Raw genomic sequence first — 16,378 nt, 5'->3', positions numbered from 1 at the left:
GAGTCCACTTTAAGAAATTCAAGTATGAGCTCTAGGTCTTGCTGGACCCACCCCAGACCTGCTGCATAGCCATCCCTACCAATTAATACATCGATTTTTTCACGAAATACCCCCGACAAATCACGAAGTTCACTATATACCCTCAATGTTTCAAATATTCACCATATACCCTAAGTTTTCAAATTTGTGCACCATCTGTCCTTTTTCAAATAGACGTTAAGTTGCAGTTAGCTTTATTTATGATATTGCCATTTTTAACCCCTAACCCTATAATCTAAACCCTAATTCTTAAAATCTAATCTAAACCCTAACCTAAAATTGGAACCCTAACCCAAACCCTCCCCATCCCCTCCACAGCCCCTATCTATCCCTCCCCTCCACCACCGCAGCCCCCTCCCCTCCTCCTGCAGGTCCTGCCAGCCCAAACCCCTCCCCTCCGCCGCACCCCTACCCCTACCCCTACCCTTTGCCAGCTCAGCCCCCACCTCCTCCCCTTTGATTTCTCCTTCCCCGACGCAAATGTTGTGCATCCCCCACCCGCTCCCCGAGCCAGTACCACGATTTCTCTCTTTGACGAGCTGAAATAACCCCAACTCCTCCCCCTTCGAATTACCCCTCCCATGCTCCGCCTCTGTAATACCCCGAATTTTCAGAAGTTATTATATTATTTATTAAGGTTTAATATTATTTCCACTCAAAATTTATTTTATGATAATGCGATTTTATAATTATGTTTATTAAAATAATGATTTCACTTAGTTTTGATATATTTAACAAAGTTTAAAATAAATCATTTGCTTGTTTTATTATTCATTTCATTATTTCTAATTAATTAAACTTTTTACGGTTTTTTCACCATATATCCCTGACAAATTTTTTTTTGCACTATATACCCTTTCGACTTTTGAAATTCACCATATACCCTTCACTTTTCGAAAAATACATTCACTTACCTTTAATGACTAACAGTGTTAAACTCTGTTAGTCATTAACCCCTAAACTCTCCTGTAATCCGAATTAACTAACTTAAACCTAACCCTAACCTCTAATCTAATACTCTAACCCTAAACACTCCTCCCCCACTTTAACCCTAACCTACACTAACCCATCCCAGCGCCACCACCTCACCCCCACCAGGCCTCCCCAGCGCCACCACCTGACTCCACCACCACCTGACCCCCACCAGCCCCCTCCCCCGTAAACCTGCCACCCCCTCCTCCTCTCCCCCAGCCCCTACGCACAAACCCTCGCCGAAAAAACGCACGATCTCTATCTCCTTCCTCTATTTTTCACCGGAAAAACGCACGCCTCATTCTCCTCAGTTTCGCCGGAACGCTATCTCTTTCTCCTCTATTTTTCGCTGGAAAAACAAATGCCTCACTCTCCTCTGTTTTGTCGGTCCTCTGTTTTTTTGAAGGGGAGGGTTCTGCGAGATTCAAATGGGAAGGGGGATGTGGGAGGGGGATGCAGGCTGGGGGTGGTGGGAAGGGGGAGGCGCGACAGCCTGAGCGTGGTGGGGATGGGGAGGTGCGATAAGCTAGGGATGGTCGGGAGGGGGAAGGGGGTTGGTGGGGCTGGAGTTGTTGGGGTGGGATGGTGGGTTGGGGGTGGTGGGCTGTGGGCTGGGGATGGTGGGCTGTGGGTGGTGGGTTAGGGGTGGGTAGCGGTTGGTGGGCTTTTATGGTTAGGTTTTTTGGTTAGTTAGGTTTAGGGTTCAGGTTATTTAGAGTTTAGGGTAGTTAATTAGGATTAAAGAAAATATTAGGGTTAATGACTAACGAAAGTCTAACACCGTTAGTCAAAAGGGTAGTTTGAAGTATTTTTTGAAAAGTAAAAGGTATATGGTGAATTTCAAAAGTCGAAAGGGTATATGGTGCAAAAAAAAATTTGTCAGGTGTATATGGTGAAAAAATATTTGTTATGAGTATCCTTATACTATTTGTCCATTCAAATTGTCCATCCAAATTAGCATTTCAAAGCCCAAATTCCAAGTCCATATCCATATATTCTTTTAGCCAAAAGAAAAGGAAAATAAAACAAAAAAAAGGAAGAAAGAGTGAAGCGTGATTCACTCATCATCTCCCTCCTTCTCCTGAGAAATGATAAACCTCTAACTGCTAGATGTTTGCCAAACATCTAACATTCATGTGGCAACATATAAGTGGTACACATGTCATTATATTCTTTATCCAAACAAATTACTTTTTCCAATTTTTTAAACTTGTATATCTCAAAAAATATATTTTAGAAAAAAATAAAAAATATACCAATATTCATATATTTTTATTCTCTACAAATAGACATCCATTTTGATATAATTTCATCATATTTTTATTTTACTCTTCTCTATCTCTTATTTAGATATGTAAAAAAAAAAATACGAACACTATCTGTTTATACACAAACACTATTGTGAGTTGCATAAATACTACTAGTTCTAGTAACATGAACACTGTATATTAGCATCGGAATCTTCTGACAGTGTCCAATTAAAAAAATACGAACACTATATGTTTATATATAAACACTATTTTTAGTTGCATAAACACTAGTTATAGTTACACGAACACAAGTTGTAGTAGCATGAACATCATACATTAGCATCGAAATTTTCTGACAGTGCCTAATTTTCGAGATTACTTTTTTGTTTGACTGATAACTTTTTTTTCATGTATATTGACAATTTTACCCCTGCTAGATGTTTATAAACATCTAGCAGTTTAGAGGTTTATCATTTCTCCCTTCTCCTTCGTCTGGTTCGGCTCAAGAACCAAGGAAATCAACTCCTTCCTCCATCTCCTTCCTTCTCCTTCATCTGATTCAAAGCACATAAACCAAAATTTTTGCAACACCAAAAACCTCAGCTTTGTCAGTAATAATGGAATTAGGGGCAAATTTTTCTTCAAAAGCTAAACTAACCATCCACCATTAGATTCTGACCGAAAATATCCCATATAAATACTGAGCTTTATTCATCAAATTTCTCAAGCAAACAACTCAAAAGGTTTGCTTCAATCCTTTCTCTTCTTCCTAAAATTCTGATTTTTGGTTTTTGAAATTAAAAATTTGGAAATTTCAACCCACCAAATGCAACTCCAATGTTTTCTTTCTCCGCCGAAAAACACCTTCGACCACCCGACCACCTGAATCCCGTCGCCTGACCGCCACCTTGCTTCGCCCAAAACCGCCGCGAAAAACCACTGCCAGCCCTTTTTCCCTCCCGGTTCGCAGCATCTGCTGCGTCCCCTGCAGCACGTTGCCACCCGCAAACCATCAATAAACAACCTCCCTCTTTCGCGGTGCCTGCTTCGCCGCGCGCTAGCCACCGAAAAACCCGAACCACCAGCACCACCGATTTCCTTCACCCTCCCCTGCTTCATCTCCTCTGTCGCCTCTCTTGTTTTCTCCCTCCTCTTCTTTCATTTTTCCTCTGTTACATTTTCTCAGTTTGAGAAAACTGGTTCCTTAAAAATTTCCTTTTTCCTTTTTTATCCTTTTTATTTAATTAGTTTTATGTGTTTACTTTTAAAAAAAATAAAATAAAACCTACAATTTTCCTAAACTAACTTACATTAATTAAGTTAGTATATTTTAATTCACTTAATCTTTTATAACTTGAAAATGTTTCTTGATTTTCTTAAATAATATAAGAAGTTAAATAAAGTTAGTTTTTCATGTTTAAAATAGTTGTTAAAGATGATGAAAGTTAAGTTGAAACAATTTTGTGAGTACTTAAAATGATTTCATAAATGATTTACTTTAATTTATAAACTCTCTTAAAAATAATTGAGAATTTCTTTAAGTTATTTGGATTATTTAAATCATATATTTTATATACATTTATAAAAAAGGGTTATTTAGGAACTAACTTAGATCTCGTTAACATTTATTGTAGACTCCAATTTCGTAAACGAGGAATACCAGGAGTGTTAATATGTTCGTGAATTTAACTTTGGGCACGCATCACGAGGTAATCTCCGATGTCCATCTAAACATAGATCCCGTTAGCGTAAAAAAATTTAATTATGTGATTATGTGCTTATAAAATTTATAAGTATGGATTATAATTATGGATTATCGACTTACTGCGGATTATGAATACGAATAATAGACAACGACTATGGATTTTGATTATGAATTATGAATAATGACCATGGACGATGTACGATATGACAACGATGTTTATGATGACGTTATTAAAATCGGTTAATGTCATTTAATAGTGTTATGATTATTATTAGTATTAATATGATTATTATATTATTATGATCATTATTATTATTATTATGATTATTATTGTTATTATTATTACTTTATGAAAGTTGGAATTGGTAAGAACTTGTGACAATGAAATGATTATGAATCTGAAGTGATAAATGAACTCAAGTGATGGTTGTGAATATGAAATGAGTTATTGAAATCGTGATGATGGATTGAATATGTTCACATTGAATTGAACAAGATGACGTAAATGTATACGTGATTTATGTGATGACGTGGATTAAAAGATGTTGATCACGTAAAGTGAAATATCGGAGGGAAATGATGAACAGGTTGCCCTGTATGAGTGGTTCAGCGGCCCCTTACAGGTTCTCTGGTTACTATGCTGATTATTCAGTTACTGTTTTTCTTCTATCTTGTTGTGATCCAAGTAGAAGGGGTGTGCATATTAGGGACTCTGTTATTATGGCCTTTATGATATCCGTAGGTGGTTACAGGGGTTCACCCCGGCCTACAAGTAGGTGGTTATAGGGGTTCGCCTCGGCCTACTATGTTGAAGTAAGTGGTTACAGGGGATTGACCCCGGCTTACTGGCGTTCTCTTTCCTCTCCTTGAATAACTGGATTAATTGAATTAATGATAATTATTCAGTGTATATATATGTGTGTATATGTGCTATGACTTCCAAAACTATTAATTTACTATTTTACAAAGTATTTTCAACCTAAGTATTTTACGGGATGGAGTTGGAATTACTCAGTTTTTCGATTTTTGGAAGCTTGTCTCTCTTGTCTCTTTTCAATGTATATGGGCAGGTGGGTGATCGATCGGGGGAACAAAAGGGAGATCATTTAGAGTTGTCATCCACTTAGCATATGATTAGCTTCCGCTGGAACTCTGAAACACTTAATTAAATTAGTAATGTTTAATGAACGATTCACTTGGTTGTAAGGATTAATGAATTTGAGTTTAGTTTGTTTTTAACTTAGCCTTGCATTTATTTCCAAGGAGATAATTGCGGCGGTAACGCCACCCGTCTAATCGAACCCTCGTGGATTTTTCCTCCCCCAAAACCCGAGATTTATTAACTAAAGAAGAGTTCGAGTCGGCGGGGTTGTTACAACCTCTTTCTCTCTCGTCCTCGCGCCTCTCTAGTTTCAGATCTCTCGCTTGAGCTGCGAAAATCCGAGGAAGTGGTAATTCGAAGGGGGGCTGCGGGAATTCATCCATTAACTTTAAGTGGAGGCTGCGGAAATTCGAGGAGGGGGGATGCGGCCTGCCAACTGCGGGGGTTGGGGAGACGAGGGGCTACGAGGGAGGGGGAGAGGGGGTTAAAGGGAGGGGGTAGGGGGATTCGAAGAGGAGGGGTGGCAGGGGAAATCGACGGGGAGGGGGTGGGGGAGGTGGGGAGGGGATGGGGAAATCGACGAGGAGGGGTGGCAGGGGAGGGAGTGGGGGCTGTGCCGTGGAGTGGAGGGGATTGCGGAGGGGGAGGGGGAGGGGGAGGGGGTGGGGGTTGGGCTGGGATGGAGGGGAGGGGGATGGGGATGGGTGGGTGCTGGCAGGGGGTTAGGATTAGAGTTTAGGATTATGGTTAGAATTAGGGTTAAGGTTAGGGTTTAGGAGGTTAGAAGTTTAGGGTTAGGGGTTAATAATGGCAATGTCGTAAATAAAGCTAACGATAACTTAAAGTCGTATAGATGGTGCAAAGTTTTCAAAACTCAGGGGTATACGGTGAATATTTGAAACATTGAGGGTATATGGTGAATTTCATGATTTGTCGGGAGTATTTTGTGAAAAAATCGTTAATACATTAGCTGCTCGACAATGTTGGACACTACCTATAGATTTAGGTGCGTCAGCTGGTGTGGTTATTAGGGGGATGGATGTCAAGGCATTGGTGGCGGCAACATGAAAAGTGAAGGACTGTTGGGAGCCGTTATTTGCTAAGGCAAATGGTTTGTTGTTTGATATTCAACTGGTTGTGTGCGGAGTTCGGATTTTACAATGTGGTTGTGGAAAGTCATTGTCTTCGCCTAGTTAACGCAATTTCTTCTAAAGTGCGAGGTCGGAGTAACTTCTATCTTAATTTTGATGACATAGTTCACGCTAGTAGAATGTTAAATACTATGTCTTGGAGTTTTGTTCGTAGTAATAGCAATAAGATTGCTCACGAGCTAGCCCATTGTTTGTCTTAGGTTTTAGGTACAAAAGTCCGGTTAGTTGATTTTCCTTTTCGTATCGACTCTTTGTTGGCTTTGGATAGTTCTTTAAATGATATTTAGTTGCCTCGTGGGTTTTCTTAAAAAAAAAAAAGCATGTCATGCTTCATTTTCCCTTGTGTATGATGGCAAAGGAGAACACACACAAACTTTGAGCAACATGCACAACAATGCAAATTCATTTAAGTTTCAGGCGTTACCTTATGCTTCACATCCTCAATTGCTAATACTCGCTGTAATTAAATAACTTTGAAACTGGTCTAGTTGTTTGCTTGTTCTTGGTGCTACTCAGAGAGGCGTAGCAATGATCAATATAGGCATTGCCTTTAGATTAGTCATCCTTTCTTGAGCATTCAACAGAACTTTACATATCAACACAATAAAAAGCGAACATTTCAGAAGCTCTTCCTGCTAACTTCAACTGCTATTAACAAAGTCAAGCACAAGGTGTTCCTTTTGCAGATTATCTCCTTGAATGGTTAGTTCAATAAGAATTACAATGCTGCTGAGTAGACAACGAAGTTTTACCATATTCTCTTCCAATTTACTTGTTTCCTAGAGAGTTCGACATGATCACCGAGCTCACATCTGTTCCAACCTTTCCCCTCAGTGGAGATAATCGGTGTTTTGCCCATTCCTCCAAGGCTGTTCGATGAAGAGAATTCATCCTGATATAAGGTCGTCTTTTTTGAATCAGCTTCTCTGCATCTTTCCAGTTATCAACCACTCCTAAAGCCACTAGTAACGCACACGTAACTGCAACACTTCTTCCATGGCCTGAAAGATCATGCAACCATAAGTGAGAAGGCTATTATTAGATTTTGAAGTGGAGTCACTAACTAAAAGAACACAATTATAATTACAGGATCAGATTATTAAATAGGATCCCCGCCCCAAGCATATGATGTTAAGATGCAGAAAACAACTATGCGTAAAGCCTTCTTTAAAAAAGCTTCAACTAAAGCTCAGGAGTAAGAACTAACAAAAATAGTAGTGGGGGAAAGCAAATATACTTCTTATGGTGGAATATCAACTCAAAATTGCACTAGCCAGAGGACTACCTTGTCATGAATCATTTGTGAGAACGGCAATCTTGCTCGCACCTAGCATGAGTCAGTCAAATGGTTTTTATGCTACATACCAATTACGATTAAAAGATATGCAACTCCATATACGTTAACCACTCTCCAATACGTCATCCCCAATACAACCCCCCCCCCCCCCCCCAACCTGCCTCTGCTGGAATTCTGCCATTCCTATAGCTGATTTAATCTTGGTCATTATTAAATTGTTTGGGCGAAGAGATTCAAAAATCTATAAACTCATGGCAAGAGAAAGACTTTTGATATGAATATTATGGTCCTCAGTGAGAGAATGAGGCAAGTTTTACCTTTATTCTACCGTAAGGGGCTGTCACAGATGCTTTGTCCATGATAAGCCCCAATTTCTCTCTTATTTTCAGCATTTATTTTGTTTTTTTTTTAGTATGTTCTTGTTTTTTGCTTTGTTTTTTTACCTTCTTGTCCTCTGTTTTCAATAATCCTCCATCTTTTGTGATGACGTTTCTCCCCCTTCTGAGGTTAGTTTACTCCCCCTAGCTGAGTTTGATTGTTTGTTGTTTCTATGTTGTTGTATATATGTCTAGGGATACAAATTTAGAAGCTCTGTCTTGCAAATTTTGGAACTACTGGAGGTTGGTCTAGGGATGCCGATCTCGATAACCAATCATGTATTATCAACCTAAAGACGTTCCACCAAAGGAACTCTGATGAGAGACATCAAACAAGAGATCGGAGCTGATGATAAGCAATGGCAATATGTCTAGGGTTTTTTATACTGGTATTGTTTTTCTAGTGACTCCATAGGATGATTGTATGTATTAAAAGTTTCATTATCCATGAAATCACCCCTCCCCTATTCTTCTCAAAAAAACTAAAAAAGAGAATGAGGCAATGAGCTGGGTAATGGTCAATCACCTACTTTGGATTACTGCATGGACAGAAAAGGGAAAGGGCCAAGGAAGACGGCATGTATAAAAAACAATCTCAGTACAGCAGCTGTTACAAAGATTAGCAACCAGCAGAAGCAGGGGCGGATCTAGGGGGTGGCCTACCCAGGCCTCGGCCCACCCCATGATCCAAAATATTTATAAGTAACCTATCTGAGATAGTAATGCAAATAGGTATGATGGAGTAGGTGGTTGGAGCGCACCTATACTAGGCATCAAGTCACGAGTTCGATTCTAAGGACATTTATTTTTGGTTTTTTTCAAAAAAATTAATCAATAAGTTCGGCCAATCCTATATAAAAATCCTAGATCCGCCACTGAGCAGAAGCCCAGGGTGGTGAAGACTCAGTTTCAATTGGAGACTAGCAAGATAATCATCTTCTCACACGATTATCATTGTTTAGTAATGAACGACACTGCCATTCATATGAGTCCCCTAAGTTACATCTACCAAGTGCCTGGCAACCATCGTACAGTTGATATGCTAATAAAGTTGCAACATGAGTAGGTGAATTTAGCAATTCTCTGGAAGACAGGTAACAGCTTTAACTGTATAAATTTTATCTGGGTCTATCCAACACATTGACTGCATTACAGATAGGTCTCCCATGGTTTCGAGGGGCACATAACTGGCATCTATGTCTGGAAGACTAGAAAAAAAATTGATAACCTGGCAATTCATAAGGTTGGGGTCCTGACAGAACTATTATATAATTCCTCGGGTGTGTATTAATGAGTAAAAACCCAATCCTCCTTCACAAGGAGTAGGAACCTACATTACATTGGCCAATGGGGCTCGCCTGATGAAAAATACGAAAGATGACCAATGTCATCACAAGTATCAAGATCGTGCTTTAGCAAATGATATATGGATGGGTTCGGTGCATTCACTTTCGGTTCACCATATGGAAGTCCCACATCAGACCACTATAACGGAACGCAGTGGCAAAGAAACAGACAATATCGTGGCTCGGGTTCAAAATTTATTGCTGAGTACTACTAACCTATGACGAGGTTATAAAGGATGCATGGATTAACTAGATGAAATTTCAGATATCGAGGGTGTTAATATGCTTAAAAAGTGTTATGTGATGGACTGACATAGCTATGGCCGATTAAGAGAGATGGATCAGAAAATAATTAGACTTTGGATTGGTAATATGAAAATTGACAGTAAAATAAAAGAAAAACTAAAAGCATTGAGGCTTGAATCTCTCCCAAGAACAAACAAATACCCTTAATCTCTCTCTCTTTCCAAACTATTCTATTTATGGAGTTTCTTTCCCACTAACATTCTAACTTATTCCTCAAGCCACCCTTAATTACCATACCTAAAATTCCCCTCCCCCTTTGTATCAGTCTATTACATGTTAGCATGAAGCAGAAGGTGCAGAATGTGGAGGAAAGAAGAGCTTGGCATCAAAGAGGGGGAAAATCTTTTAACACAGAGCAACTTGACTCTTGCAAATTCCAGGGCACATGAGTGAAGCCTATTAGCATAGTGGGCCTCTGATGAGGGAGATAGATGACCTGCTGCTAAAGGAGGAGATTTACTGGCACTAACTTTAGAAAATTTTAGATCTGGTCGAAGGAGAGAGGCCACAGAATTGACCATTTGCAGGCCTCAATTTAGAGCTCAAGAATTTGATATCTGGCATTCAAGAGGATGATGGACAATGGAATCTAGAAGAACTAAGCTAACAAGTGTGGGTATAACCTATTTACAAGGGCTTTTTAAGTCATCAAATCTGAGCTCTTTTGATGAGGTAAGCAGAGACTGATTTCCATTTACTGCTGATATGAATCACAAGTCATGAAACCCCTTTATACACACAAGATGACAAGAGTCTCCGCTGCCTTGTAAAAATGCACCCAAGTCTTTTGGTCCAAATGATAGTAATGCAGATTGTATCAGAACTTCTGGAGGACTATATGGCTATTGGCTAATATGGTCAATTCTGTGCTTCATAAAAACTCCAGCATCAGCTCTGTTGATTATACTTAAAAGTAATTAAACTCAGAATCTTAGATCTTCACTGAGTATTACTGTCTAGAGCTATTTCACTTTGCAATATGATTGCAAGATAGTGTCAAAACTCAAAAGACCTTCCAGATCATATCAAAATGGGTACTTCTTCCTACAATTATTTCTGTTGGTCAGCAAATATTTACCCCTCAGAAACTTATTATAGATAATGTCTTCATAGCAATTAGAGTATTCAATATCTTCACTAAGTATTACTGTCTAGAGCTATTTCACTTTGCAATATGATTGCAAGATAGTGTCAAAACTCAAAAGACCTTGCAAATCATATCAAAATGGGTACTTCTTCCTACAATTATTTCTGTTGGTCAGCAAATATTTACCCCTCAGAAACTTATTATAGATAATGTCTTCATAGCAATTAAAGTGTTCAATATTTGAAAAATAAGAAGAGAATAGAATCAATATGTGAAGAACAAGTCAAACATATAATCAGGCTGAGTGAAATTTTTGGAGGCTGTCATGACTCATGAGTAAGATTAATTTGTCCTGGCATTAGGAGCCCTTCATAAAGGTCTTTCAGATAAAGATGAATTGAAACCAATCCCAACTCTTTTGTCAGGGTTTGCAAAGAGTTGGAGGACTATAAATATGAACTATGCCAACATAAATTAATTTAGTTCATGTCATTGGGATTGGTTTCAATTCATCTTAATCTGAAAAGGACCTTTGTCTAAAGGATCCTATTTCTCCATATATTTTATTTACCATTTCTGCTGAGGTTTTTCTAACCTCATAAATATAGCAGTTTATAAAGGAGGATAAATAGCGATCACGTTGCTAGTAAAGCCTTAAATACCAACCATTCACTATATATCAATTATAGCATTTTGCTTGGAAAAGCAATCGCAAGTTAGCTAAAGGACATGTAATCATTCTGAGATGGCAACTGGGTAATGGGTATTTAATAAATAGCAGCTAACCTTCACAACATATTGAAAGATAAACCTACTTGTAGCTACCCACAGTTCTTGGAGTCTAAATAGTAGAAATATCAATAGAAAACCTTGGCATCTCTATTAATCTTGGAAACTCAAAGAAGCTAGTTTTGGTCATGATTGGAGAATAAATTTGTAGGGTTGGGGAAATTAAAGGGAGAAAAAGGAAATTATTGCCTAAATACTCGCAAATGAAATCATAATTAAAACTTAAAAGCCTTGAGTTCATAGGAAGTTGCCTATAGTGCTGTTGATTCTAACCCCTCTTCCACAAATTCCGATCCAATACTAACCCAAATTAAAAAAAAAAAAGAACATGACAAAGAAATGGCAAGAAAACTAAAGACACTTCCTTGTGCACCTTCATCGTGCCAGAGGGAGTTAGTAAAGGCATGATGGCATGTGAAAACCATAAAAATGTAATAGAAGAGGAACTTAAGGCAACACTCAAACAAAAATGATGCAAATCTTGAACATAAGAGTTTAAGGTGTTAAGGATGAAAAATATCCAAAGGTGTATTTCCATTGTCAGCTAAACCAAATTACTTATGCACGAAATTTTCAAGTCTAAGAGTAGTGGACATGATTCTAGCTACTGTTTTCGGAAGGTATGAAATTCCTACCTACATCATGAATATCTTTAAACTCATCACGACTCTATTTTTAGTGGTATCCAATAAATGACATGAAGGTTTTGTTAGGGTGCAAAGTATGAGAGAAGTAATTCATTGGCTTGTTGAAGCTAGCTTATGTCTTCCTAAAGCTTCGGGGAACTTGGTTTTCATCATCTTGAAGCTTTTTTAACTACGTCTTTGTGGATAAACAAGTGGGAGATTCATGGTCAATCCTCATTGATTGGTTGCACAAGCTCTCATAAGAAAAGCTTGATACTTCCCTAATTGAAGTATAACAAGCTATTATGAGGGAGGTTGCACTTGACTTAGTGTTGAGGGTCACTTGTTTCGTTAGAAATGAGTATATGAGGCATATGTGTAAATGATTAGAAACAAGGACTGTAGCTATTATGAGGGAAGTTGCACTTTGACCCCTTTCTTTCCATGTACTTTCTCTAAGATGTGATGGCTCATCCGACTTTTGAGTATAAAATATTATAATTTGCCATACAGAGTTATCAGATTAGTGACCCATTTAGTAGGAGGTAATAAGAAGTGGTAATGCAACGAATTATAATTTAATTTTGTAAGAAAATCTCATGTTTATAGCCATGATAGTGAAACTTCATCTCAAAACATGTAGTTTTTCTTCAAATATTTCATTACCACTTGATACCACATTTCCAAATGGTAATGGATGGAATGAAATCTTTAGAAGAAAATAGATTTTTTGGATAAAAAACATCATTACCATGGATATTGACATAATAATGCCTTTACAAATCTACACTAAAATGCATTACAGTTACCACTATATATAAACATTAGCCAAACAGGTGATAGGTGTTACCAGACAGCTCTGTTTAGTGTTCTAGACAATCAAGATTTTGAAAATTGTGCTTTGGGATTAATGGATCGTTTGGTGTCGGATTATGGTAAGGATGACATTTATTAGATATGCAACACACATTTAAACAAGAAAGCTTCAACCTCGTCCATAGATAGAATACTATTGAGCAAAATTTTGATGCTCCAGATTACGTTAAAGGTTAGAGTATTAGTTGAGAAATGTTTGCAGCCCACAAGAACTGGAATGCATCATAAAAGATGCCAAGTATGTTACTTAACATCATTGGTATTGCAAGATGCTTGTGATCAGATTTCTCTTCTGATGCTCAGAGCGGTCACCTTAGGGACTGGGTAGAGGCAGTTTATAGGGGCAGCAGCAAAGAGAAAAGGGGTAAAATGGCTATGATTACAGGGCTTTGTGGAGCGTGAGAAATGGTTGTGTGTACATGACACGACTGATACTCTAGCATGGGCTGTTGTTCCAGTTCTGGAATATTTCCAAGCTTACGTGCATCATCAAGATGATGCCAATGCAGTCATCCGGTAGAAGTTCATTGGGCACTCCGTGTGGCTATTAGTTAAATATATGTGATGCTGCTTTTGACTCAAGATGAAAAAGTGTGTCTAGAAGGTGGTATTACAAGATGACCTGTGGTGAGGTAAAACTGACTGTTCCTTCCTCAACTTCACTCTAGCACTTAGCAAAGCAATGCATTCTCACTTGAGTTGTGCTTTGGGGGTGGCTTCAATAACGAAATTGTCAAAAGTGATCGTCTTTCTGCACTATCTAGTTTCTAGTCTTAAGATTCAACTATAAATGTGTAAACCAAAAGACAGTACTAAAGTCATCCATAGGTTAACGACAAGAAAGAGACGCAGCTGTATCTATAGCATATCCTGTTGCTGACAAGGTATACAAATATGATAACAGAATACAAATTAAATCGAAAGAGTAACACACATAAGATTGTGAGAGAAGTAGAAAAACAATGAAAGTAAATTAGGAAAACACCCAGACAAGAAGAGATGATAGAGACCTATAAATTGGATCCAACTATTACCCATTTTCTTTTATAAGTCCTAATGAATTATTTCTTAAAGGTCCCAAGTTTACTATCTTGTGATTTTCATAGGTCTTGAGTTAATTATAACTAATTTAGAAGGTATGATTTTTAAACCGTTTACCATCTTCGAATACTTCCAGAAATGATAGAGACCTATAAATTGGGACCAATATTTAGGACCTATCAAAATCACAAGACAGTAAACTTGAAATCTGTAGAGAACAATCCAGAGTTGGGACTTCTTATAAAAGAAAATGGGTAATAATTGGGCTCGCTTTTGTGAATTTTTCCTAAAAACAAAGTCTGCCAAATAAAGGATGGAATATTGAGGTTCAAGTCATACCATATGCACAGTGGATGAAGACAGGCACTCCTTGAGATCTCTTCCTGCAAGCCCATTTAACAGCAGACTCAACCTCAGACGGCTGTGGCGACCTAGTATCCCACGTAGGAATACACAAATACCCATTCTTCGAAAACTCCGACTTTCGAGGAAATTCACAAGTACAGTCAATAATGGCTGGATTTTTAGGTGGAAATTGATCAAGGCAAGAAGGCCATCCCCCAACATACACTCCCTCACATATCTCACTGAAAGGCTCTTCATTACTCAAAATTCTTCTCAGTGTTGAAAACATTCGAACAAAAAGTAAAAAAGGGCTGAACATAATGATTGACCAAATTGGAAATGACCCATCTGTGTTCTTCCCTAAAAGTATTGGAAGATTGATCTGTGGGTGTGATGCAATTGAAACTAATAAGAACACCAATGAAGCATATAAAAATGGGATTGCTAATAATGTGAATCCAATGCTTCGAATTAACACAAATATTATGAAATAAAATGCTGATTTCAAAAATATTAATCTTGAAAGACCCCAACCCATTATCACTATCTGTATTTTTTGTATTTTTTTTGGAGTGAATTAAAAGGCAGTACTAGAAAAAGAACTAAAATTCACCAGGGCTTTTCGCTATTTGTGTAGAAGGCGAGCAGAGAGGGAGATATGCAAGGTTTCAACTTTGAAGGGTATAAAATCATAAAATTTCAGAGACGAAAGACAGAAGGAGGAAGATAGAAGACCCAGAAAAGAACTGCCGTGCCTTGCCTGTTGAAGAAACCGACTGCTGTGTCCTCGCTTCTATTTTAACTTCTCCCTTTCGAAAATTCGAAGGTGCGCACGGAAGCATCTTCCTAGTTCCTAGTTCCTAGTTCCTATCTATGCGTACGGTACAAAATAGAATCGTTTTGTTATTAAAATGAATATTTGCAATTTTGGAATAAATATTTGTGGGATCTACCTCAATTTATCTTTCCTTAATCTCCAATGTGCGTTGTCAACCAATAAACATCCAATTTATTCCGATGAACATTGTAGTATAATAAACATGCTATTGTTGATTGAACATTTACAATTTCGGAATGAACATTCATGAAAAATTTAGTATAATAAACAAATTCTTTCTGTTGAATGAATAATTGCAATTTTGGATTGAACATTTTTAACTAATTTCAAGCATACGATTAATACATTCTAATAATACATGAAGATGTTTCCACACACAATAAATATATGGCCAAATATAACGAGCATGTGATTAAAATGAACACGTTAGTGATACAATGAACATCGGCCTGAAAATGTGCACCTTGTATTTGTAAATTAAATACTCCTTCCGTTTCAAAATATAAGACACGCACGATGTTCGAGGTCGGACCTTTTGACCGTTGATTACTCTTAATCTATCTTGATAAAAAAATTAAAAAATAATATTATTATAATATTTTTCAAGACGGATCCAACGGTATAATTTTTATAATTTTTGTTTACCATATTATGAGAGATATTTTTGGTCAAAGTAAATTTTCGTAAAGCGTGAATGTTTTATATTTTGAAACGGAGGGAGTAGTACAATGAACATCACAGAATCATACAAAAAACATTTGAACAAATATCACACATTTATAGACAAATATATGATAACCAAACCATCATTTATTAATATCATTTCGTTGAATATATTACAAACACATAATAAACATATGACTGAAATGCAATAAACATCTTACCAACACGTGTTTCAGTGAACATATGCTAATAGGACAATGAACATATGTCATAATTCATGTTATTAATGCAATTAATATGTGTCAAACACACAATGAACATATGAACAATTGTACCTAACATCTGAACAAACACATAATAAACATATGGCTAAATATAATAAATATATAACCAATATCAATTCAATGAGTACATTATAATAATACAACGAACATATATTTACAGTAGAATGAACATTACCTAGTTTTTTTTCTAGATGTTGAACTTGTTCATCTCCTTTATTTATTGGGCTTTCTCCTTTGCTCATTGGGACATCAATTGTAAGGTTGTTTTCATTTTTTCACAAACC

The 16,378-nt window shown here is 37.4% G+C and overlaps 1 protein-coding gene and 1 long non-coding RNA gene across 2 annotated transcripts; one reads left to right on the top strand and one right to left on the bottom strand.

The window, feature by feature from the left end:
- Window positions 1-2,740: 2,740 nt before the first annotated feature.
- LOC104884818 (uncharacterized) lies at window positions 2,741-9,247 on the top strand. The gene is made up of 3 exons (XR_788779.4): window positions 2,741-3,004; window positions 3,896-3,970; window positions 8,089-9,247. It is a non-coding gene; the product is annotated as an uncharacterized LOC104884818 (long non-coding RNA).
- LOC104884820 (uncharacterized) lies at window positions 6,645-15,168 on the bottom strand. The gene is made up of 2 exons (XM_010669514.4): window positions 14,304-15,168; window positions 6,645-7,220 (listed from the first exon to the last, which is right to left on the bottom strand). The coding sequence occupies exons 1-2, from the start codon at window positions 14,845-14,847 to the stop codon at window positions 6,988-6,990; spliced, it is 777 nt and encodes a 258-aa protein (XP_010667816.1). The 5' UTR covers window positions 14,848-15,168; the 3' UTR covers window positions 6,645-6,987.
- Window positions 15,169-16,378: the final 1,210 nt, after the last annotated feature.

Source organism: Beta vulgaris, chromosome 4 (assembly GCF_026745355.1).
Source record: "Beta vulgaris subsp. vulgaris cultivar EL10 chromosome 4, EL10.2, whole genome shotgun sequence".
NCBI classification, from domain to species: domain Eukaryota; kingdom Viridiplantae; phylum Streptophyta; class Magnoliopsida; order Caryophyllales; family Amaranthaceae; genus Beta; species Beta vulgaris.
Note: the sequence above shows the minus strand (reverse complement) of the source record. Positions and strands in the feature narration are given on the sequence as shown.